This window comes from Chrysemys picta, chromosome 4 (assembly GCF_011386835.1).
Source record: "Chrysemys picta bellii isolate R12L10 chromosome 4, ASM1138683v2, whole genome shotgun sequence".
NCBI classification, from domain to species: domain Eukaryota; kingdom Metazoa; phylum Chordata; order Testudines; family Emydidae; genus Chrysemys; species Chrysemys picta.
Genome location: NC_088794.1, coordinates 146,402,728 through 146,426,827, shown reverse-complemented (window position 1 = coordinate 146,426,827; position 24,100 = coordinate 146,402,728). Strand labels below are relative to the sequence as shown.

The 24,100-nt window shown below is 47.0% G+C and overlaps 1 protein-coding gene across 19 annotated transcripts in view; it reads left to right on the top strand.

The window, feature by feature from the left end:
- The window catches only part of SAMD4A (sterile alpha motif domain containing 4A), a 225,753-nt gene that overhangs the window by 185,997 nt on the left and 15,656 nt on the right, over positions 1 to 24,100 (top strand). For 17 of the 19 annotated variants that reach the window (XM_065595749.1, XM_024107587.3, XM_065595747.1 and 14 more), the window contains 4 exons: positions 1,714 to 1,800; positions 5,562 to 5,856; positions 9,723 to 9,808; positions 18,194 to 18,312. In XM_065595749.1, the coding sequence (XP_065451821.1) occupies positions 1,714 to 1,800; positions 5,562 to 5,856; positions 9,723 to 9,808; positions 18,194 to 18,312 (587 nt within the window). The remainder of the gene's footprint in view (positions 1 to 1,713; positions 1,801 to 5,561; positions 5,857 to 9,722; positions 9,809 to 18,193; positions 18,313 to 24,100) is intronic. The other 2 variants (XR_010601162.1, XR_010601163.1) reach the window with 1 other exon arrangement.

The following is a 24,100-nucleotide window of genomic DNA, read 5'->3' as shown; positions in this document are numbered from 1 at the left end:
TGGCAACACCCATTGAAAATCAACAGGAATTTGGTGACTGACTTATTGGTGACTGACTTATTTGTTCCTTTAAAAAATCTCCTTAATAGATTGCTTTCCATGCTATCCCTGGGATAAATAGATCTGATTAGCATCTTTAGATATTAGCATCTTTGCTGTCATGTTGCAAATGGATTCTGTTTTCCTCTGAGCTGTGATTCCAAAAGTTTGATGGAATTAATGGTCTGGTAACACTTTCATTGCAGGAGAAGGACACTGTGGTCTTTTGGGGTTCAAGGCCTATACAGCTGCTCAGCTGATTTTTGACCAGGTCTTTTTTTTAACTTCCAATTTCTTCAGCCCCTTGTAAGCTTTCTAGAGCCTTCACTAAGGCCATGTCTACACTTACAAGCTGTGTCGCTGTAAGAGCGCTTGTGTAGCCGCGTTATGCTGACAGGAGAGAGTTCTCCCATCGACAGAATAAAACCATCTCAGTGAGCAGCAGTAGTGATGTCGGTGGGAGAGCATCTCCCGCCAACACAGCGCTGTGCACACGAGCGCTTATGCTGGCAAAACTTATGTTGCTCAGGAGCTTGGGGGGGTTTTTCACTCCCCTGAGTGAAAAAAGTTTTGCCGACATAAGTGCTAGTGTAGACGTGTCCTAAACACTGACTTTCACTGGAGGAAGGAAGCCAGCAATGTCCGAGCCAAGTGTTCCTTAAAATGAAAGGGGCCAGGCAGCTTTCTAAGGGCATGTCGATGGAGTTAATCCACCCCTCCGAGAGGCGGTAACTAGGTCAATGGAGGAATTCTTCCGCTGACCTAGCTGTGTCTACACTGGTCTTAGGGCTGCCTAACTATAGTGCTTGGGGCATGACATTTTTTAAGTGTAGACTCATTTTTAAGTGTAGACCAGGCCTAAGCTTCTCACACCTCTCTTAGAGCCAGTGGGTCTGATTCACCGCACCCTTACTCCAGTTTTATGTCAGGGTACGAGTGAAGATACACCAATGTGGAGCTGGGATAACACTGTCGAGTTACCCCATCATAAAACTGGAGTACCACGATAGTGAATCAGGCTGGGTGCCGCTATTTTGGTTCCTAACTCTGAGAGGGTTTTTTTTGAGGATTGCTTTTCTCAGCATTGCCACACCTTGTGCAAAATAGTTTAAAACAGCAGTGAGATCTGTACATTTAATGACACAAGTGGTCCCATTGGAGTCAGTGGGCCTTCTCCTAGTGCCAGTGTACAGAACATTCTACTCAGCCAGAGTAAGGCTTGCCGAGTCAGCTCCCTAGAGAACTGTGAACAACTGCAAACAAACTGTGAACAAAGGCAGCAGGTGGCAGAGGGCAATTTTTTCACTTTCGGCCAAGTGTTTGTTTGATTCAAATCACAGAAAACTGTGTGCTGTCACTGAGCCCTGCAGTTCTGCTCCCAGACCTGACACTGGATTTAAAAACATTTTTCTTAAGTCGCTGCGAAGACCTTTCGTCCCTTGTGAGCACTTATAAATATTGCCACTCCAAAGGAGGGTGGACAAGCTAGTGAGAAATTGATAGCTTCAATGGGTTTCTAAGCTGTTTCCATAGACCCTGTGCCTCTCTGATAATCCCTGAATTCAGAGGTTTCTTGAATTAACAGCAGCCCTTTTCACTTACGAAAGAGAGGATTTTTGTGCCTCCTGCTGGCTGGTGGAGATGTTAATGTCACATTGTACTGTATCTTCGCAGAATGTTACCAAAGGTGCAAGGCACAAAATAGTCATCAGTATCCAGAAGCTGAAAGAGAGGCAGAATCTTCTCAAGTCTTTAGAAAGGGTAAGTTATTTCCGCTTCTTTTTCAATTAAAACAATAGCCAGGAATTAATTCTCAGATTGTCCTTTTTGGTTATTGCTGGGTATTTCCCATATAGTGCATCTTTTTCACTGAGCATTTTCTTTGTTGGTTTGGCCACGTCTGGTTAATTGTATCACAGACCCAACGCTGTACCAACCACGGCATTTTACCAGCAGGCTGCCCACTGGCTTTGGTACAGCGACGTAAGCTGCCTCCGGGTTCTCCCCCCAGCTCCGGGAGGTTGTAACCTGCAGCACAGCATACATGCCCTGGCACTGCCTGGCCAATTGGAGTTGAAGCCACTGCTCCACCCTTTCCTGGACCCCGCCTGCCCACTCTCGGTGGGCACGTCTACCCAACAGCGGGGAAGATGACTCCTAACTTGGGTGTACGTACACGTGCTAGCGCTACTTGAGCTCGCACTCTAAAAATACTATGTGGCCACGGCAACCAAGGTGGTGGCGCAGGCAAGCGACCCAAGTACCGTAGTGCCCAACCCCCTAGTTATACACTGGGGCAGCTAGCCTGAGCCACCGCCCGTCCCGCCACAGCCACACTGTTATTTTTAGTGTACTGCCTCGAGCAGAGCTCGCACGTGTATGTCTACCCGAGCTGGGACTCGCCCTTCCAGCTGTGTAGATGTACCTTGTGCGAGCCAGGGAGTGCCACTCCACGTCACTAGTGTCACTGGTACTTGCACCCCTCACGTGTGACACATGGGAGATGAAGCCACATGATCACCTGCAGGTCCCTCTGCTGCTCTGTTCCCTTGTATACACTGCAGAGGAGAGAGCCACCATGAGCAGAGCTTCGGCATGCATGGGATACAAGACCCCTGGGTGGGATCCCACAGCCCTGGTGGTCCCCCACTGCAGAGGAGGAGCACGACTTGCCTACCACAGTGAGTTTTCTAGGCTGGCTGGCTGAAGACTCAGGAAAGCAGCACTGCATCCGTTCACATTCAGCAGCCAGAAGAGGTCAAACTTTTTTTTGTTCTTTGTAATGAAAATTTAAATTCTGCCGAAGCTGATGGAGCCGTCAGAAAAGCACCAGCATCGCATACCCGCCAGTATCAACTCAGTCCAACACCACGCTGTTGGTTGTTTCGCTGTTATATTATATTGCTTCAATCATTCTATGCACAGCCTCTGACTGGGAGCTGTTCAATAATTACGCTACGCATTGCTATTTATTGGTGTTTTGGTTAGCTCACCACTTTATTTTGCATGTTTAAACTACGGGATTTTATTTATGGAACTGTAGGAGTTAGTAAAGCCGTATTTCCCTCTGTACATTAATAACAATCATTACATCCAAGAGACAGGCGGTGGGATTGAGTTTGCTTTGTAGATGTGTTTTCTAGGCAATTTCACAACCTTTCTTCCCCCTCCTCTTCATGAAGTTTGAAATATGGTATTGATTGACTGTCATTACTACAGGAATGTAACCCGAGTTTGGCTGACACAATGAGCTACGCAGGCTATCCAATAAGATGGGATAAATAGTAGGGTTTGCTGTTGATTGCTAGCAATATAGTGGGATTTGTCTGGACTCTGGGGCTGTGGTTCTGGTTCTGAGGATGTTTTGAGTGCGGCCCATGAGTAAAAGCTGGCCATGGGCTGTATTACTTAGGAGCATGTGTCTCTGGTTTTCAAGTTTTCCTTCCCTTATTTTAACTAACCAGGAGCATGTGTGTGACTTGATCTTCTGGGCAAGCGTCTCCTGCGTATGTTTCCTTCTTCCCGTAAAGGAGCTGCACCCGGTTAACACAATGGGTCCCCGGCTAGCTGCACACCGACTCCATGTAATTCAGGGTGGTGGAGCCGGGAGTGCAGATGGTGAAGAGTGACGGGAAAAATAAACAATCACCCCGCAGCTCAGGCTGGCTTGTGACACCACATGTGCTTTCTCTTAATGTATGTTTCATATGTGCATCCAGAGCGCTTTCCCCAGGAGCTCGTCTGCTCTGGTTTTGTGTCGGAAGCCATGCCTCAGGAGCAGTTTGAGTGGGACCCAGTAGCCTGAGAAACTGGAGACGAGTCTGGCCCATATTAAGAACAAGATGCAGTCCTTCCCGCCTTCCTCGCTGGCGTTTCCCCAGGGGAGGGAGGGAGGATTGAACCCAAACGGCAGAAGGAGAACAGCTGTGATGCACACACATATGCAATCTGCCGGGATTAAGAAGCCAACATTTTACATTCTGAACCACTGGAAGGAATATAAATGTTTGGGGGGGTTTAAGATCGCATTTGAAATATGAGGTGAAATTCTGGCTCCACTGGCAAAATTCCCATTGACTTTAGTGGGGCCCGGATTTCACCCATGGAGTATTCCAGTGAAATATCTCCCTCTCCAATCACTCCTCCTTCACCAGACATGACCCAAAGACCAGCTGTGCCTTCACACCGCTGTGATTCTGTAGGCAGGTTCCAGGCTACAGTAATACTGCCCCAGCCGCTTCAAAGCTGAGAAACCATATCTGGTGGTGGTACTATTATTACCATAACTCCCAGGAGCCCTAGTCATGGACCAGGTTGTGCTAGGTGCTGTACAAACACAGAACAAAAAGGCAGTCCCTGCCCCAAGGAGCTTACAGTCTAAGTGTAAGATGAGAGACAACTAGTGATAGAAACAGACGGGGAGGACAAGGAGACAGTATGGGTCAGCATGACAGGCAGTGGTCGCAGGGCACTGTGAAGCAAGCCGGGGTTTGAAGGAGAATGAAGAAGTGACTTCGTGGATGTTTATAGGGAGCTCCTGCCAGGGGGAGGGGCAGCATGGGAGAAAACAGGAAGGCGCTTGCTTGAAAATGTAACAAGTGGGTGATGGAGATTGGCATCATGGGAGGCAGGAACCAGCCTTTCAACAGCGAATGGGAGACAAGCGAGCAGCCGGGGTTAGCCCATGCGTGGCCTTGCAAGTGAGGACAAGTCGATTATGTTTGATATGATAGAGAAGGCGGAGCCAGGGGAGGGGTGACATGGTCAAAGCAACTGGGTGGGAAAATGATCTTAGCAGCATTTGGAGTGGCGATGAGCAGGGCAAGATTGCATTTGTCAAGTCCAGGAAGAAGCGTGTTGCAGCATTTGAGACACAAGTTGATAAAAGCCTGGAGAAGGGCTTTAGGTATGTGGATGGATAGATGGGCCAGACATGGGCCAAGAAGGCAGTACTGAGAGCCAGAGCCAGGATAGGGTTAGGTTAGAGACTGAATTTTGTGCAAGGTAGACAGCGCTGAAATCTCGTGTGCTGTTCTCATGTGATTCCTGTGAAAATTGCAAGGCCTCTGCTTTCTTGAAGGGTGGGAATCTCACCAGATATTGGGCGGCATCTGCACTGGACCTGGGCGCGAGACTCGCACCGGTTTTGGATCCCACCTGATTCATGGAGTGGGTTCAGATTCAGGAGTTCATATGTGAAGGCGCACACCTGAAAATGGGGCAGGAGGGTTTCAGGTGGCTTCAGACTTGAAGTTCTAGTTCTTACCTGTTTCTGTTAAAACGGTTCTGTGAAAGCCTCAGTTAATTAAATGGACCAACTTACTGAACATGGAGCACACAGGACAAGTAAGTCCTGGAGTAGGAACACTAGAAGAGGCTTCTGTGGAGGTTGTTTTTCTGGAAGCAATGTTCTAGTGTTCCAGCTGAACTGAGGCGGCATGGCTGAGCTCAAGGCAGCTAGCGGCATATTGAGATTGCGGACATACCAGCTGCTAATCTTTTTTGTTGTCTGGAATCTGCAGGACATCCTGGAAGGTGGCAACCTGCGCATCCCACTGCAGGAGCTACACCAAATGATCCTCACCCCGATCAAAGCCTACTGCTCCCAGAACTCAAATACAGACGACCAGAGCCGGGACCTGGATTCCCACCACCTGCCTTCTCTGATCGGCTCGGACAGCCAAGGCTCCGACTGCAAGGACTCTGCCTCTGGGTGCATACAGCAGCACCACTTGCCTGGCTGCGAGGGCGAGTCTGGAGGGGCACCTTTGCCTGAAGGGGATCTCCCTGGGCAGTTCACAAGAGTCATGGGGAAAGGTCAGCCACTCCCATTGTCCTTATTCCTTCGGTTAGGAGTGAATGGTTAAGAACAGCGTTTATTTCATAGCAGCTCTGGTCCCCATCCACCCTCCTCCTGTCCCGCTCATCATAATACTCTCAGGGCCCCATGGTGCTAGGTGCTAAGTGTGGGTAAGAGACAGTCCCTGCCCCAAAGGGCATGCAGTCTAATTAGGGAAGATGGACAGAGGTGAACTGATGTATGCAAGGGCACATAGCAGAGACAGGACTGCACCCGGCTCTCCGGAGTCCCGTTGTACCATGCTGCCATCATTCACGTGTGCTCTAGTGCTGGCAAAAAGGTGAGGTCAGGAGGAGATGGGGACGTAGCCTTACTCTCCTCCCCAGCCAGTAGAACTGGCTGAGCTCACTGTCCCCCATTGTACAGGGGGAGGTCCTTCCTTCTCCTGTGTTCTGCGGAGCTCCAGAGGGCATTATGCCTGTCTGAGTCACAAAGCCACCTCAGCCTCCTGCACCACCTCCAACGCTAGGGGGTACGTCTACACTGCACACTAAACCTGGGCTCTGACTCCGGTTTGAGCCCCCTTTCTGTCCACACAGATCAGTCTGACTCAGGTCAGTAAGCCCTCAGGACCCTGCGAGGGGGGTGGTCAGAGTCCATGTCCCACTGCAACTCAGGGCCAAGCCCTGTCATTTTGCAATGTGGATGCAGGTCAAGCTGCAGACATGAGTCAGAATGGTGCAGTATGGACGTGTTAGCACGGCTCCGAGACCAGGTCCAGCAAGTGTAAATCCTGGTTTACAAGACAGTGTGGATGTTCAAGCATGAGCTTGGAACCCCTGAGTCCACAAGCCTGGATCCCACAGCCCCAGACTTAGTGTGCAGTGCAGACGTAGCTAGGCCGGCCCGAGCAGGTACAGCTGAGCCCTATACAAATAGGTATGTTGGAAGTTTGAATCAGAATGAGCCTTTAGTGTTTGTGCACCATTATTTTTTAAAGCCCGTGGAAGGATCTTCCTCTTTGGTGCACGATCCTAGAATCGAGTGGCTGCTCCGGGGTTACCTTCGGTCTGGCTGCTTGCTTTCATTGACAGCCCTTGTCCCCTGCTGCTCACCGGTCCATGTACGCCTGTGGAGTTTTTTATAGCCCCAACTTGCAGTACGAGGGAGTGCACGTACAGAGCAGTTGCTTCCTTTAGCTCCGTGATCATGTGACACGGATCGAGAGAGAGCGCCTGGGACTGGCATTTGTTTAATGTGAAAGTTGTGGGAGGGTTGGGTATTTTAAAACACTTTCCTTGGTGTCTTGGGCCCTGACTGTACATGCTTAAGTGCTTTGCTGAACTGGGGCCTTAAAGCACATTGCCCAAGCAGTCTGAGCTCCTGTAGTAGTGCTACCCATGGTCTCTGCCTGTCCCTGCCCCCTGGCCTCTGTGTGTCCCTGCCTGTACAAGAGTTTGCTGGGGCTCGACCCTCTCTGGGGCGGCGGGGAGCCACACCGGCTCACTACCCACTGGTGCTTGGGTACTTTGTCCGGCTGCAGGGTCTCCCTCTGCAGCCCTGGCAATCCTGGAAGACACAGTAAGCCCGACCCTGGCTCAGGGCGGGCACCAATGCTATGTCAGGGCTCAGGCCCTCAGTCAGGGCTGAGCAGCAAGCAGGAATATTTAGCCCAGGCCCTAGGTCAAGGCAGGGCAACAAACGCTGAATCAGGAGCTCAGGCCCTTAGTCAGGGCTGAGCAACAATAGTAGGCCTGAGCCTCAACAGGCCTGGGAGAGGGGGAGACTGCCACCCATGGGTTGGGTGGCAGGGGGGACGCAGGCCCTCCCACTCCACTGCATCACAGCCCGGGGCCCTAGCAGCGGCAGTGGGGATCCTGGCCGCAACACACTGACATCGGCTCTGGCAGTGCAGCAGCCAGACTGGGGTCGGCTGCCCCCGGGCTACTTCCACACTCCCCCTCGGGGCCTACCTGGGGGCTGGTATTGGCCTCGGGGGGGGGTCCTGGACCATGGGTGCGTCTGGCCAGGGATCATTTGGCAGGCCCGGCGGCTCCTCCGGGTAGCGGGCGCGGGCCAGGCCCGGCGGCTCCTCCGGGTAGCGGGCACGGGCCAGGCCCGGCGGCTCCCGGCGGCCACCCTGGGCCACGGAGGTTTCTCAGCCCCGAGCTAGGCTGGAGACATCTGGTCTCCGGCGGCTGGGGCCTGACTGAGCTCTGAGGGCGAGCCTTTGTACTTCCGGGTCGCTGCCTGACCCCCTGAGGGGCGGGCTCAGAGCTCACTAGCTCCGCCCACTCCAGCCTCCGGATGGGCTCTTCCCCCTCCAAGGCCACACCGACTCACTACACTGCCCCACCACTGTCACTGCACTTTGAAATACAGGAGGAACAATTATACTGGGCAAAATCCTTTGTTGCTGGTGTAAATGGCTTCACCGACTTCAATAGCATTTTGCCCATTTATACCAGCAGAGAATTTGTCCTGCTATGGTCAGTACAAAACAAAACTAGTTTCTAGAACTGAGGAATGATTTAAAAGAATATCTACGAGGGATGGGGGAGTCCATTCAGCCTCATTTTTGAACCATGCAAACATCTCTAAATCGTTCCTAAAATAGCTTTTTTGTAATAAAAGTGGTGTATACAGAGCACGTGATGGTGTGCTAGAAAGGTTCTCTTCACACCCATTTGGGAGGACCTGCCTAACTTACTCAGAGCTTCACCGCTCCTGGGTAATTCAGACTGCCCACTCCCAACACTGAGTGCGGACTGTTCTGTGTAGCAGCTTGCTGGGTGGAGAATGGAGTAGTTGGGTAATGGGGGGACGGGGAGTAGTCTATCCAAAAAAAAAAAAGGGATCAGACTTCCATGGAGAAATGTCAGCCCCGGTCCATTTCCAGCACTTTCTGTTTAAAATGTATGAATAGAAATAAAATACAAATTACATAGAAACTTCAAAGAGCAGAAAATTGAGCCTGGTGTGTAATTTCACACTGATTGGCCACCTACTTTGAGAAAAATGGTTCTTTGTGCCCCATTTTAAGCCCATATCAGACCTCACTGCTAACTCTGGTGCCATGACCAACACCTCCATAATGCATGAAGTTGAGTGGTATGGAGAATTATCAGTAGAAGTTGGGGAAATGGCATTGTTAGGAGGCCTTCTCTGAAAACTGGGGAAATTTTGTGGTCACCATGAGGGTTAAAATTGATGGAAGCCATAATGTAGAGAAGGCTCCTGTGACCAGTTGTTTTAATTATGCTTGCTTTCCAGCAGGTTTAACTAATATGGCAGTTCTGGCTGTAGAATTCTGCAGCTCCTACGGACTTTAACACCAGTTCAGTTGAGCCAGGGTTAGAATGGGTGGGAGTGTTTTGGTAAATTCCTCCAATGCAGACATCGTCTTATTCTGTAAGTTAATTTGCACACACTTTTGTGGCATTATTTCAAAATCTTGCTGTCAGTCAGATCAGTGGGAATTTTGCCATTGACTTCAGTGAGACCAGAATTTGACCCTGGAAGCAATAGATTTTAACACCACACTCTTTGTGTGACAGTGTCTTTCACGTGTGAGAATAGGATAAGATAGGGGGAACCAGATTCTACTCTGTTACTGCTGATTTGCACAAGTATAACTCTAATGGAGTTACTCTGGATTTACAGCAATGTAACTGAGAGCAAAATCTGGCCCTAAATATAGACTGGCATGGCTGGAATTGTAAAAGGGTGTCTTTATACACAAGTGCTCCATTGATGACTCATTTCAGACAATTGCAATGGAAGTTTAAGACCATTCTTAAAAACAACACATTGATTTCAGTCCCGTTTCCTGGTCACCATGTGTTTTGCTAGCTATCCTTTTTTTTTGTTTGTTTGTTTGCAGTATGTACACAACTTTTAGTTTCCAGACCTGACGAGGAGAATATAAGTTCCTATTTACAGCTCATAGACAAATGTCTAATTCATGAGGTGAGTTGTGTCAGATCTTATAAAACTGTTGTTCTCATTGCTTAGAAACTGTTTCCAAAGTTTCTGTTTATGTAAACATTTTGGTTTCTAACACAAATATTTTTGGGGGTATTAATAGTAATTCTGACTGAGGCAGACTGTAAATGCAATGTGATGCACAGAAGTGTAGGTCACCGTGTCCCTGTACAACATCAAAGAACTGGAATTGAGAAATTCATCGTGCTTGTGACGTTATGATCAACAGCTGGATGACAGAAAAACCCAGGATGAATGTGCATGGGGTTTCTAGCAGAGAGACGAAACTATCGTTCAGCATTTCCAGCTTCTATTTTGTAGCAAACATTCTGTGATTCGGAACCTACCATTCTGTGTGCCTCTTCCTGAAAGCTGCTTGTTTATGGATTTTTTTTTTAATTGTAACTTTTTTCTAAAAGGTACATTACCACGTGTCCTTCAGGGTGACTGAAACATATTTTGAGCTCCATATGCCATAGATCTAGGGCACAAACCCTGCTGTGTATATTTATCCCCTTATGTGTACCGAGTTCCTGCTGCACTTGTTACTCCTGGGGGAATTCTGTGCCAAAAAATTAAAAATTCTGTGCAAAGTATTTTAAAATTCTGCATATTTTGTATGTCAAAATAACACAATATAATCACACCAGTTTGTTATTTTGGTAATTTATTTCAAGTACCTGTCATTGAGTATGTCTGTAACAGTACAGACTGGAGAAAAAAGATTCAGGAAATGTTTTTTTGACAGATAGATTCCTTGCTAGACCTATGAATACAGAACTCTGAGTAATTCATCTAAACTACAATACAGAACTGTATTGCACGCACCCCTCAGAAGCAGTGCAAAGGCTTGGGGGGATTCAGGGGTAACAGAAGAGCTGAGGGAGAGGGAAGAAGCCTGGAGTGAACCTGGAGGGTTATTGGGTGCGGGTGGGAGAAGTATGGGACAGTTTTTTGGGGGGAGAGTGATTGTGAGGGAGTTGGAGAGCCTCCCCCATGCAGACCCTGGCTGACCCCTAACTTTCCCATTCAGTCAGGCACATCTGCTCTTATCCCCGTGTGTCCCTGCAGCCTCCCTCCGCCATCCACATGTAGGGTGACCAGATGTCCCGATTTTATAGGGACAGTCCCGATTTTTGGGTCTTTTTCTTATATAGGCTCCTATTACCCCCCACCTTCTGTCCCGATTTTTCACATTTGCTGTCTGGTCACCCTATCCACATGTGGCCATGCACCCCCCTAGCCTCTGTCCCCATGTGGCCCTTCAGCCCACCTCCCATTCAGCCCCTGGCTCAATGCTGTCACCCCACTAGCTCCTGAGCCTGCATCCAAGTCTGGCCCCCACTAGCTCTTCTGAACCCCAATCTGTGATCCCCCCAGCAGCCCTGCGTGCCCCACTCTGTCCATCTGGTGCCTCCTCACCTGACCCCACTGTGAGGAAAGCAGCCTCTCTGGCTAACTGCCCTCTCTTCTGGCACCATAGCAGCCTCTGGTGGGCGAAAGGTGTACTGCAGTTCCTCTCCAGCAGAATCTATATTCTATGGAGAAAAAAAAATCTGCGGGGGACATTAATTCTTCATGTGTGCAGTAGTGCAGAATTCCCCCAGGAGTACCTTGTATACATATGTGCTGCACCTGAACTTACAAGATGCATGGCATTACATGGCCATGCATCTGAGATCTGGATGGATCTCTAAATGTTTTCCAGAGTCAAAAGATCTACAGTTTACACTGTCTTTACATGGTCACTTGTGTATAAAAGTGGAGTCTAGAATCACTAAGAAATCTGTACTATCCTACAGGAAAAGGAGTGGCAGCATTTTGGCAAAAGTACGTTGACTGCTGTAAACATAAGTATATACAGTATGCTAGGTGAAAAAAGGATTAAATTACAGAGTTCTGAATCCTCCAGTTTACTGTGACCACGTGCAGGGCCAGCTCTGGCTTTTTGGCCGCCCCAAGCAAAAACAAAAAAAACCTGCGGCGCGGCCGGAGCCAGGGTGCAGGGGGACTCCCTGCGCTGTGGGGGGAGGGGAAGGGAGCGGAGGAGAGAGAGAGAAGGGGCGCGGCCCCACCAGTTGCCGCCTCCAGGGAGGGCTCTGCGCTGCTCCGGTCGGCGGGGAGGGAAGGACACGGGCTGCCCTGCCGGGCTTGCTGCAGGGCGCTCCCGTCCTCTGCGCCACCGCCCCCTACAGGGCGGCTGGAGCAAAACACCACCCAAAAAAAAAAAGCGGCCATGCCACCCTAGGATTGGGTGGAATGCTGCTCCTACAAGCTGCCGCCCCAAGCACCAGTTTGCTCGGCTGGTGCCTGGAGCCGGCCCTGACCACGTAAGAAGCTATTACCTAAATAATAGAGCTCTCCGCTAGTTCTTGGGCATTTCCCATCCTCATAAAGGCTCCGATTCAGGAAAGCACTAAGTATGTGCTTAGGGTAATTAACCATTGGAACAATTTATCAAGGGCCATGGAGGAATCTCCATCACTGGTAATTTTTAAAATTAAGATTGGATTTTTTTTTTAAAAGATATTCTCTAATTCAAAGGGAACTATTCTAAAGAAGTTCTGTGACCTATGATATACTGGAGGTCAGACAAGATGATCACAGTGGTCTGTTGTGGCCTGGAATCTCTGAAGGGTTTTCCTGAATCTGGGACAAAGACGGAGATTTCCAGCTCAGAAGGGAAGTCACTGACATTCAGGGTTTAAAAAAACCAAACATTATTCTCCCAGAATGCTTCTGTCCACAATAGTAACAAGTTTGCCCAGAGTTTTCAGTGAATGGTTGTGAACTGTCAGCATACGTTGTCAACGTACAGTTTGCCACTTGAAATATACAGCAGCTGCACTAGGAAATTTAATTTTACTATGAAGTGAGTGGTTAGTTTGCTTTCCCACCTCAGCAATGGTTCTGTCTGAGCCAGTCACATAGTTTAAATATAACCAAAGCTTCTAGTATGTGAGTGTACAAAGACCTCTTCCACCTGAGTCCAAGTTCACGGAGATCACATGAAAAGCTTCTTTCACTCTAGTTCTTCATGTATTTCCAGACATAGCAAGATTTTTTCCCCCTTGATTGCTTCATGATGAGTCTTGAAGTCAATGCAGCATTATGAACTGCCTCCAGCCTAGCCTAGTCTTCCCCCCTCCCCCCCCCCCCTGTTTTCTTTATATTTCTGACATTAACCAAATCACCAAGAAAGAAAGATCAGGCTTTTAGTAGAATGTGACTAGACCAGGGGTTGGCAACCTTTCAGAAGTGGTGTGCCGAGTCTTCATTTATTCACTCTAATTTAAGGTTTCGCGTGCCAGTCATACATTTTAACGTTTTTAGAAGGTCTCTCTCTATAAGTCTATAATATATAACTAAACTATTGTTGTATGGAAAGTAAATAAGGTTTTTAAAATGTGTAAGAAGCTTCATTTAAAATTAAATTAAAATGCAGAGCCCCCCCGGACCGGTGGCCAGGACCCGGGCAGTGTGAGTGCCATTGAAAATCAGCTCGCGTGCCGCCTTCGGCACCCGTGCCATAGGTTACCTACCCCTGGACTAGGCCTTTGAAATGTGATTCTGGCTGGGCACATCCCAGCTGCACAGGAGGGTGCAACTCCAAACTCATTCTCTGGGTAATGTAAACAGCATTACACTGCTCTGGCTGCAATGGTATAAGGGAAGTGCTTGTTGGTATTTTCAAGAAATGTCTTAAGTGGAACAACATTTCCTCCCAGGCAAAATAGGGGCGGGAGGGAATAGATGCTCCGTGCCCTATGAAGCCCCAGATTTTTCCTTGCACATTACACATAAAATGGAGAGCTTGTGAAAGGTGCAGGATTGAGAGGCAGAGAGACCGTGGACCTCTCTTTACCCTCTGACCACTCTCAGCCCAGACAGTGGCTGTGCACAATTCCCCACATCACCCAGCCAGTGTGGCTAAACCTTCCCCTGGAAAGAGCACCTTTTATGGGGGAGAGGATCTCCGTTCAGCTCTTGGGGGGTTGAGACTGCCCACTGAGGTGCCAATGGCTACCAGCTGTCACAGTGGTGGGTTTTTGGTGGACACTGTTCCCCAGGGAGGTAGGGAGAAAGCACCAAACTCATGTCACGTTTGCTACTTCACCGCCATCAGATGGGGGACAGTTTTCAGTCACAAAGCTTGATTCCAGCTGGAGACCTTGAGAGGAAAGGGTCAGTTCCCTTCCCCTCATACTTCAGACACCTACCTCCTCCTTCGAGTGCTTGCACATGTCCATTCCAATGTAGGTGCCCGCCCCAAGCACAGCCGCTGGAATTTTTAACCCTAGTGGTATCTCTTGGGTCAGCTCCAGCGCCCTCTGGTGCTGCACGCTCATAGCTCTGGTATAAAGGGGCCTGTCAACCCTGCTCTCCTTCAGTTCCTTCTTACCGCCTGTTACGGCTGCTGGAACTCCTCATCGCTTAGGCAGTCGTTCTCTTAGTGGTTTTCTGACAAATGTAGTGTAAATAGTTTGTGTCGTTTTTAGTAGTTAGTGTCGTTAGTTTGGACACCTCCGTTCTTAGATAGCGGAGTTGTCCACCGTCCCACTGCCGAGGCTCGCGTCGGTCAATGGGTTTCAAGCTCTGCACTTCATGCAGTAAGTCTATGCCTTTGAGCGACCCTCACTCCAGCTGCCTCAAGGGGAAGTTCATAGGAAAGACCACTGCCAAATTTGCAGGGATTTTAAGCCCCGGAATAAGCAGGACCGAACCGTACTGCACGTTTGAAGGTCCTCCTCTTGGATTTAGCCTTAAGGCCGGCCTCGGAGCTGCACTCAGACTTGGCACCGAGTACCTCAGCCTCGGTGCAGAGTGCACCTCCAACAACCCGGAACTCTTGTCGCTGGTCATCGTCCCCGGTGCCCAAGAAGAAACACTTCGGAACCTCCATATATGGTCTTTTTTAAAGACAAAGTCCAGTTGCAACCACCCCATCGTACCTTTCAAAAGTGGTCTCACAATTCCATTGCAGTCAAGCAATCTTTCTGCCTATGTTCTACCCTCAACCGCATGCGAACGGGGAGGAACAGCGCTTCCACTGGCTGGGTGATGTGGGGAATTGTGTGTAGAATGAGTTGTTAAATGAGCAAGTGGTGAGATGTTCGCGAGTTCGTAACACGCCCTGATGCACTCCGCTGCTGCTTTTTTAGCACAAGTTCCAATTCAGGACATCTGCAGTGGGGCAACCTGGTCATCAGTTCACAACGCACTATGCCATTACACAGCAGGCTAGAGATGACGCCGGCTTCAGCCGGGCGGCGTTACAGTCAGCCTGCCCTTGATCTCCGAACCCACCTCCAGGGCAATTGCTTGTGAGTCACTTACGTTGGAATGGACACGTACAAGCACTAGAAGAAGAAGAAACGGTTACTAACCTTTCTGTAGCTGCTGTTGTTCGAGATGCATTGCACATGTCCATTCCAAAACCCACCCTCTGTCGGAGGTGGTCGGCAAGAAGAAACTGAAGAGGGTCGGCAGGGCTCATTATACCGGCGCTATGAGTGTGCGACACCAGAGGGCGCTGGAGCCAAGGCAACAGATACCACTAAGGCAGTGTTTCCCAAATTTGGGATGCTGCTTGTGTAGGGAAAGCCCCTGGCGGGCCGGGCCGGTTTGTTTACCTGCCCCGTCCGCAGGTTTGGCCGATCGCGGCTCCCACTGGCCGTGGTTCGCTGCTCCACGCCAATGGGAGCTGCTGGAATCGGCGGCCAGTATGTCCCTCGGCCCACGCCACTTCCAGCAGCTCCCATTGGCCTGGAGCAGCGAACAACGGCCAGGGGGAGCCGCGATCAGCTGGACCTGCGGACGGGGTAGGTAAACAAACCGGCAGCAACCCCAGTTTGGGAAACACTGCACTCAGGGGAAAAATTCCGGCGGCTGCACTTGGGGCGCGCACACACCTACATCGGAATGAACGTGTGTGACACATCTCGAAGAACAACAGTTACAGAAAGGTTGGTAACCATTTTTTCTGAGGTTCCATGTGGCAAGTCACCATCTTGGTAGCCCGGGCAAGTGACCGGGCACTCCAGAGCCATCCCTGTAACAGCTAGAGTGGGAGCTGTGGAATGGCTTGTGACATTCGGCTCCTCGCCAGGTTGGAGGGATGAGAACATTGATTCCATAATGTATCCTGGTTTCTGAGGCATGGGGTGGGACCAGGGTTGGAAATGGTGCCTGGTACTCCTGCAAGGCAGCGCGGAGTACTGCTGAGGGAGCAGGAAGTCATGAGAGCAGAGATATAAAAGGGGAGCCTGGAAGGTGAGGACCGGATGTTTGAGCTTGATGTGCATTGTGAGAGGAAGCCAGTGAAGGAATTGGGAAGGAAGGGGCATAGTCTGAGCTGCGGGAGGGGGAGGTGATTTTTGCAGCTGAATCTTGGATAGGCTTCTTGCTCCGATCCCATGGTGATGGGTGTGTGACAGGTAATAACAACACTACTTAGATCTTGTGGAGCTAGCACTTTTCTGCCATAGATTTCAAAACACTTTACAAAGAAGGTATCTTTATCCCCATTTTACAGTTGGGCAAACTGAGGCATAGAGGCAAACTGACTTGCCAGAGGTCCCCAGCAAGGTCAGTGGCAGAGCCAGGAATGGAACCCAGCCCAGTTCTCTCTAGATAGAATTGAAAAGAGGTCAGAATCTGAGACACTGGAGAGAAAACATTGATTGAGTCCTGTATTCCTAAAGCCAACAGTTTTTCATTGGTTTCCAACCAGAGCTAAAGTGAGTTGCTCCACATCAACATGTCTACAGTGTTTTTCATTTGCGTTATATATGAATATGTTAATATCACTGGGATGCAAGGTAGGTAGATTGATCGTTAAATGTGACAGTCAAAACAATGATATTAAGATGGTTCATGTAATATTGGTTAAGCTGCCCATAAATATGTGTATTGTAGTTAATAACTGTCTGTAGGTCTCTGCTATCGTGGGGCATGCACATGAAAACATTCACATAATAATGTGTTAGGAGCACAGGGGTCCCAGATGGCTCAGGGGATTGGTAGTGGAGTAAGGGGACTTCCACTGCCAAGCTCAGGTTAACTCCAACCTGGGGCAGTAGCAACCAAATGCCATTACAATCTCAAGGCACTTTGGTCTCAGTGACATAGACTGTGGTACAAAAACCTCGAATGGAATAGAAAATAAATGAAACGTCTCAATCCATTTCCTGGGAAACAAGTGTCCACCCCTCAGAAACCACTGCAATTGGTTCTGGCTGGAAGCTCCGGTCAGTAAGGAGATTGAGGATTTTGCTCTGTTGTTATCATGGGAGAAGGTCCCTCCAGGTCCAACCAAGACACGCTGGCAGGACAGCGTATGGAGTGATGCGCTGCAAAACGCTAGACCTGGACCTGTTGAGTACCTGAGCCAGAAGCCATCAGTTCCCAGGGCTGTCAAGCCAGCACCTTTCATGAACACTTACTTTAAAAGGTTGTGTTTTTTTTTTTTTAAAGAACTCAGAAGTTTCTGTTTATTTTTGGAGATTTCTTGAAAATTTTAGGGTCTGCACTGGGGGATGAAAATGCAAGTTGCTCAATAGAGGGTAGCTATTAAACAATCAGGAGCATTCATTTATCATTAATAAACTGAGCACTCAGGGAATTTTATGTACATATTATGATCTGAGTCATAGACTTTAAGGTCAGAAGGAACCCTCATGAAATAATTATGACCATTACCTGTCCCTAAGCCCCAATATAACTGAATTTCTTTTCATAGGCAACATTCAGTACTTTGCTAATTATTCTGTTTTTTAAATAAACATGAATTTTGGTTAAAAGTTAGTAAAAGAAGTAAAAGGAATTGACTTTGTTTGTTGTATCAGTAGGACTTTTTTGTAGCATCACCTAAGTGTTGTACATTTTGGAATCCGTAATGATGTAGCAATAATAATTGTATCGGACCTTTATGTATCTGTCATCCTGGTGGACCCACAACACTTCACACGTACACAGTACCACTGAATTGTAGGGGCTGTGGGCAGTCAGGCAATGGTATGGGGAGATGGGGAGAGCAGAAATGAGGGTCCAGGACTCCAGGGAAACCACTTCTCTTTCAGGAAGTGTCATGGGATCTTTGCTCTTAAGATTTCATCGGAAAGAGCTACACATAGGAAACTGCCTGGTGCTCAGTTTGTCTTTTTCAAAAGTGTAATGGGATGAGACAACTCTGCTAGGAGTTAAACCTGCAATTCAGGGCTTCTGTGTGTTTGCAGCCTGAAGCTTGGATCACTCAGCTCTCTACTTTGGGTGCATGTTAACTGCCTGTTGTTTTCTTTATTTTTATACCCAACTGCATCATCCATAAGATGTTTACCTTTTTTTTTAATTCCTTTTTTTGGGGGGCAGGCATTTACAGAAACACAGAAGAAAAGATTGTTGTCATGGAAACAGCAGGTGCAAAAACTCTTCAGGTCTTTCCCTCGGAAATCCCTTCTAGACATATCAGGATATCGGCAGCAAAGAAAGTACGTTGGGATTTCATCTCTCTGATGCAATGATTGTACTTTGTGGGTTGGTATCTTGGACAAGATTACGCCAAAGGGGATAATTACACTAACATTCACACTGTGCTAGCTGGAACTCGATGGGTCTGAGTCATGAGGCCAGTTACCTCGAGTGCAGGCAGGGCTGGAATATTTCACCTTGTTCTGTTTTAATTCTGTATGTCACAGCCAGCTCTCAAATGTCACTTTAGAGCAGTGGGTCCTGTTATTAGTTATAAGCTCTGATTTGCATTATACTAGCACCTTGAGGTTCCCGCTCAGATCAGGGCTCCATTGTACTAGATGTTAAACTGAGAGACAGTCCCTGCCCCAAAGTATAAATAGACAAAAGCAAAGGGTGGGTAAAAAGTCCTATTGTCCCATTTTACAGATGGTGACCTAAGTCTAGAGAGATTCAGTGACTTGCCCCAGGTGACAAAAGCTGCCTGTGGCGGTGCTGGGATTTGAACCCAAATTTCCTGAGTCACACTTTGGTGGCTTACCAACAAGACCATCCTTCCTCTATGTGGCGCCCGCCTTAAATCAGGGATTCTGATTGACCTGCTCATCTCCCAAGCCTACACTTTCCCCACGGTAATTGGAGCACTTGAAAAGATTAAAAAGTAGGGCTGTCAAGTGATTAAAAAAAATTAATCTCACGATTAATTGCTCTGTTAAACAATATTAGAATACTATTTATTTAAATATTTTTGGATGTTTTCTACATTTTCAAATATATTGATTTCAATTACAACACAAACTACAAAGTGTACAGTGCTCACTTTATTTTTATTACAAATGTTTGCACTGTAAAAAAGAAAAAAGAAATCGTATTTTCAATTCACCTTATACAAGTATTGTAGTGCAATCTCTTTTTCATGAAAGTTGAACTTACAAATGTAGAATTACGTGCAAAAAAAAAAAGTTACTGCATTCAAAAATAAAACAATGTAAAACTTTAGAGCCTACAAGTCCACGCAGTCCTACTTGTTCCGCCAATCGCTCAGACAAACAAGCTTGTTTACCTTTGCAGGAGATAATACTGTCCACTTCTTGTTTAAGGAGAAAGTGAGAACAGGCGTTCGCATGGCACTGTTGTAGCTGGCGTCACAAGATATTTATGTGCCAGATGCGGTAAAGATTCATATGTCCCTTCATGCTTTGCCCACCATTCCAGAGGACATGCATCCATGCTGATGACGGATTCTGCTCGATAACAATCCAAAACAGAGCAGACCGACGCATATTCATTTTCATCATCTGAGTCAGATGTCACCAGCAGAAGGTTGATTTTCTTTTTTGGTGGTTCAGTTTCCACATCTGACTGGTGCTCTGTTAAGACTTCTGAAAGCATGCTCCACACCTTGTCCCTCTCAGATTTTGGAAGGCACTTCTGATTCTTAAACCTTGGGTCGAGTGCTGTAGCTATCTTTAGAAATCTCACATTGGTACCTTCTTTGCATTTTGTCAAATCTGCAGTGAAAGTGTTCTTAACTCGAACACCATGTACTGGATTGTCATCCGAGACAGCTATGACACAAAATATATGGCAGAATGCAGGTAAAACAGAGCAGGAGACATACAATTCTCCCCCAAGGAGTTCAGTCACAAATGTAATTAATGCATTATTTTTTTAACGCGCATCAGTGGCATGGAAGCATGTCCTCTGGAATGGTGGCTGAAGCATGAAGGGACATGAATCTTTACCGCATCTGGCACATAAATATCTTGTGACATAAATACCTGGCAATGCCAGCTACAAAAGTGCCAGGCGAACGCCTGTTCTCACTTTCGGGTGACTTTGTGAATAAGAAGAGGCCAGCATTATCTCCTGCAAATGTAAATAAATGTGTTTGTCTTAGCGATTGGCTGAACAAGAAGTAGGACCGAGTGGACTTGTAGGCGCTAAAGTTTTACATAGTTTTGTTTTTTGAGTGCAGTTATGTAACAAAAAAAATACATTTGTAAGTTGCGCTTTTGTGATAAAGAGATTGCACTACAGCACTTGTATGAGGTGAATTGAAAAATACTATTTCTTCTGTTTATAATTTTATAGTGCAAATATTTGTAAAAAAAAAAATCTAAAGTGAGCACTATACACTTTGTATTCTGTGTTGTAAATTGAAATCAAATATTTGAAAATGTAGAAAAACATTCAAAATATTTAATACATTTCAATTGGTATTCTGTTGTTTAGTGTGATTAAAAGTGCGATTAATCGCGATTAATTTTTTTTAATCGTGGCTCATTTTTTTGGTTAAAGGCTTGAGTTAACTGCAATTAATCGACAGCCCTATTAAAAAGTAATAACAGCACTGTCCCTCTCTGCAGTTTGGTTTTCTCTCCTGTGTTGCTGCCCCTCCAGTTTTGGTGTCATCTGCAAATTAAATCACTGTTGGATAAATACCAGGAAAAGCAATCAACAAGGGTGCAGCGAGGCTCTTGGGCTTGTTTAGGTTAGTTGATCAAAAAACATCAGGAGGGCCCTGTAGTGGGCTACAAATGACTGGAATCTTCACTGCTTGAACACTGAGACTTGCTTCTCCACTGTGACTGGAGAAGCACAACACCACAGACCTGCGCCTTGGCTAGAGAACCACTTAGCAGGAAACACTTCATTAGGGTGAAATTCACCCCTGTGCAGAGCACCAGCATACAGCAGGTGTGCCACCTAACGTCATGCCTAAATGCTCAAAATAAGGCATATGTGGGGTATCGACCGAGACTGGATTCTCTGCACCCTGCAAGGCGTGAAATTCCCCCCTCCTGATCTAGATCAAGTGTGTAATTTTCTTGTACTTTCTTTGCTCTTCCAGTCTGGGTGAAGCTGCAGGCTAAGAATGCAATGGTGCAGCTCTGCCTTTCACATAGTTCCATAGGTATAATGGCAAAATCACTTCCTGCATGAGGTTTAAAGAAACTTGGTTGTGTGTCATGATGGGTAGATTTATACTGGTCTGGATCGCATAATCGTATTATTTTTGAAGTCTTGTTCACTATAGCATGCACAGGCAGGAGAGATTAGGGCTTAAGAGGAAGGTGAGTTGAAATGTCAAAGGTTGGAGAGGGGCAGGGCAATACAGGAACTGCACAAATGATAAGAGTTGTTAATCTCCCAATAGCTACTCTCATTTCATAGAATCATAGAATATCAGGGTTGGAAGGGACCTCAGGAGGACATCTAGTCCAACCCCCTGCTCAAAGCAGGACCAATCCCCAACTAAATTTGTCATGTTTCAGACGTCAGCGGGTAAATAATAAGTATCACAGCAAAACTACCCATCTCTTTGTGTAATCATTTAAAACAATTGGGCAAGAACACTAGGAAGACTTTACACCGCAGTGAAATCTGCATGATCTATTTGTTCTATGGGATCAACCGGTTCTTTTATTTTTTTTTGGTGCTGTTGCTTTGTTTCAGTGTGGCATACCAGTAACTAACAGTGTGACATAGAAATGGGTAAAATGTCCTAATTACAAACCAAGAATGGCCTGCCACTAGAGATATGTGTTTAAAAGACACATTAACCAAAATTCCCTCAACTTCACTACTGCAAAATGCCTCCATACTAGAGCCATCAAACTGTGGGAGAAACTTAATCTGCAAACACTTGTTTTTCACATGGCAAATGAAAACAAATTCCACTCCTTGTTCATCGGTTGTGCAGACTGCCCCTCACTTTCATCATCATGCCCCATTACCCCTAAATAAAAGAATTTAGTTTATTGGGCTGTTGCTCCCGCCATACATGTGGGGGAGGTGAGTTAATGAGATTTAAGGGCCTGATTGTTCACTCCCTTCCCCTGTGCAAATCAAGAATAACTCTACTAAAATCAGTGAAGTAACTTACTCTGGTGTATCATCAGAATCAGGGAGATGAGGAGGAGGCCCTGAGAGTCAGAATCATGAACTGGGCTTGTCGGGGAGCTTTTATTCATGGATTCTAAGGGCAGAAGGGACCACTGTGATCATCTAGTCTGACCTCCTGCATAACAGAGGCCAGAGAACTTCCCCAGAATAATTCCTGTTTGAACTAGAGCAGATCTTTTAGAAAAACATCCCATCTTGACTGTATGTGGTTACACATAGTCTAAGGACCAGACTATGTTCTTCTGACTTCAGGGAAGTTACTCTGGGTTCAAATTGCTGTAACTGAGATCAGAATCTGGTTCTAAGCAGGTAACATTTGTTATCCACTTGCTGCCCATCTCCATTAGTGTCAGGCTGCCAACCCAACCGAGACTGCATCGTACTGGTTTACAGAGAAAGTGCTTTTCACAACCAAATGGGCTAAGAGATCTGTAAACTTTCTGGCCCCATTTACTCTGGGTTTTCAAACTGTGTTAGCGCTGTTCTAAAGAACTGTGTTTAAACCTGGCTCTTGCTAGGGAGGTGTTAATGCAGTTTGACATCTTAGTGTGGATGGAGCCTTTGAGACTGACCAGCCCTTTTCTAACGATTGTCACTCACACAAGCACAAACAATCCAAAGGAAGATTTGATACCGGGTGCAATGCCTGTGTCTCATTCTGTGCAGAAGTTGTCTACATTCATCATTTCTTTTCTCTCTCTTTCTCTTTTTCTTTTTTCTTTTTTTCATTTAAAATGAGCAAATTTTAAACCAGCCAAATAAACCAAAAATGTAAACCGCAAACTCCTAACACATAACCAAATATAGAAATTAGAGAAATTAAAGCCTTAAGTAAGCCAAAGAAAGGAAAAACACGTACACACCAGAAACAAGCAGGAACGCAAGTGGCTTCAAAGAGGCATGGATCTGTCCCTGTGGACTCAAATCTTGAGATGCTGAGTGTTATGTTCACACCATGCACACAGAGAAGTTAGATTAAAAACATAAAATACTTGTGCTGGATGCTTGCAACATAACACTACTTTATTTCTTAGAATTTGGAGTGGTAACACCCAAGAACCAAAAACAGATAGAGAGAAAGCAGGCTGCTCCCTAACACAGAGGCACAACTCACCTCATTTGCGCTAGGCTGCCTTCTTGCAAACTGACTTTGACAGATCTGCGTGCTTGGTGCTTCCCTACAGAGCCCTTTAAGCAGCAAACCAGACCAGGAAACCCCTTCAAAATTAAAGTGATGGTTTATAATTTTAAATTTGTTTTCCATACACCACACTCAGCACTGTCAACTCTCATTTCATCGGAGGCAAAGGCGCTCAGCAACTCACGGCGTCAGGTCCTCAGTAGGTAAAGAGCCACAAAGGAAGAGAAAACTAGAAGCAAATATAGCTCACAGAGGAACCAAGAATCCGCTTAGGACCCTTCTTTGTCACTGTGGGAAATGCAGAGTAGCACGGGCATCTTGAGAAGGCTGCATGGGGCTTGCAAGCCGCGGAGTGCCGGTATATCAGTTTTTTATTTCCAGTGCAAGCTGAGATTCTGGAGAATATACCAAAACCCCCTGGGCACCGCCAGAATCCATATACTTCTCCAGGCTAAGTGTCTGGATTTCTCCCTGTTTAGCACTTAAAAGGTCATTTACATCTCACCAGCCATCATGAAACAAATCCCTCCTGCCTCTCTTCCACGCACTCTGCTTTGACTCACTCACAGGAGTATGGTAAGCAGGATAGGGCTTCAAGGGGCTAACCCGAAGTTTAATGCTAGCCACGGGGCTTACATGTGCCGCTGTCCTCTGAATCCAGTGAAAGCAATTCTGTTCCCTCTTGTGGCGATCCTCGGGAAGACACTTTGGCTAGTTTGGCATTAGAGAGCCCTGTCCACTGAAGTCAGTGTGAGTTT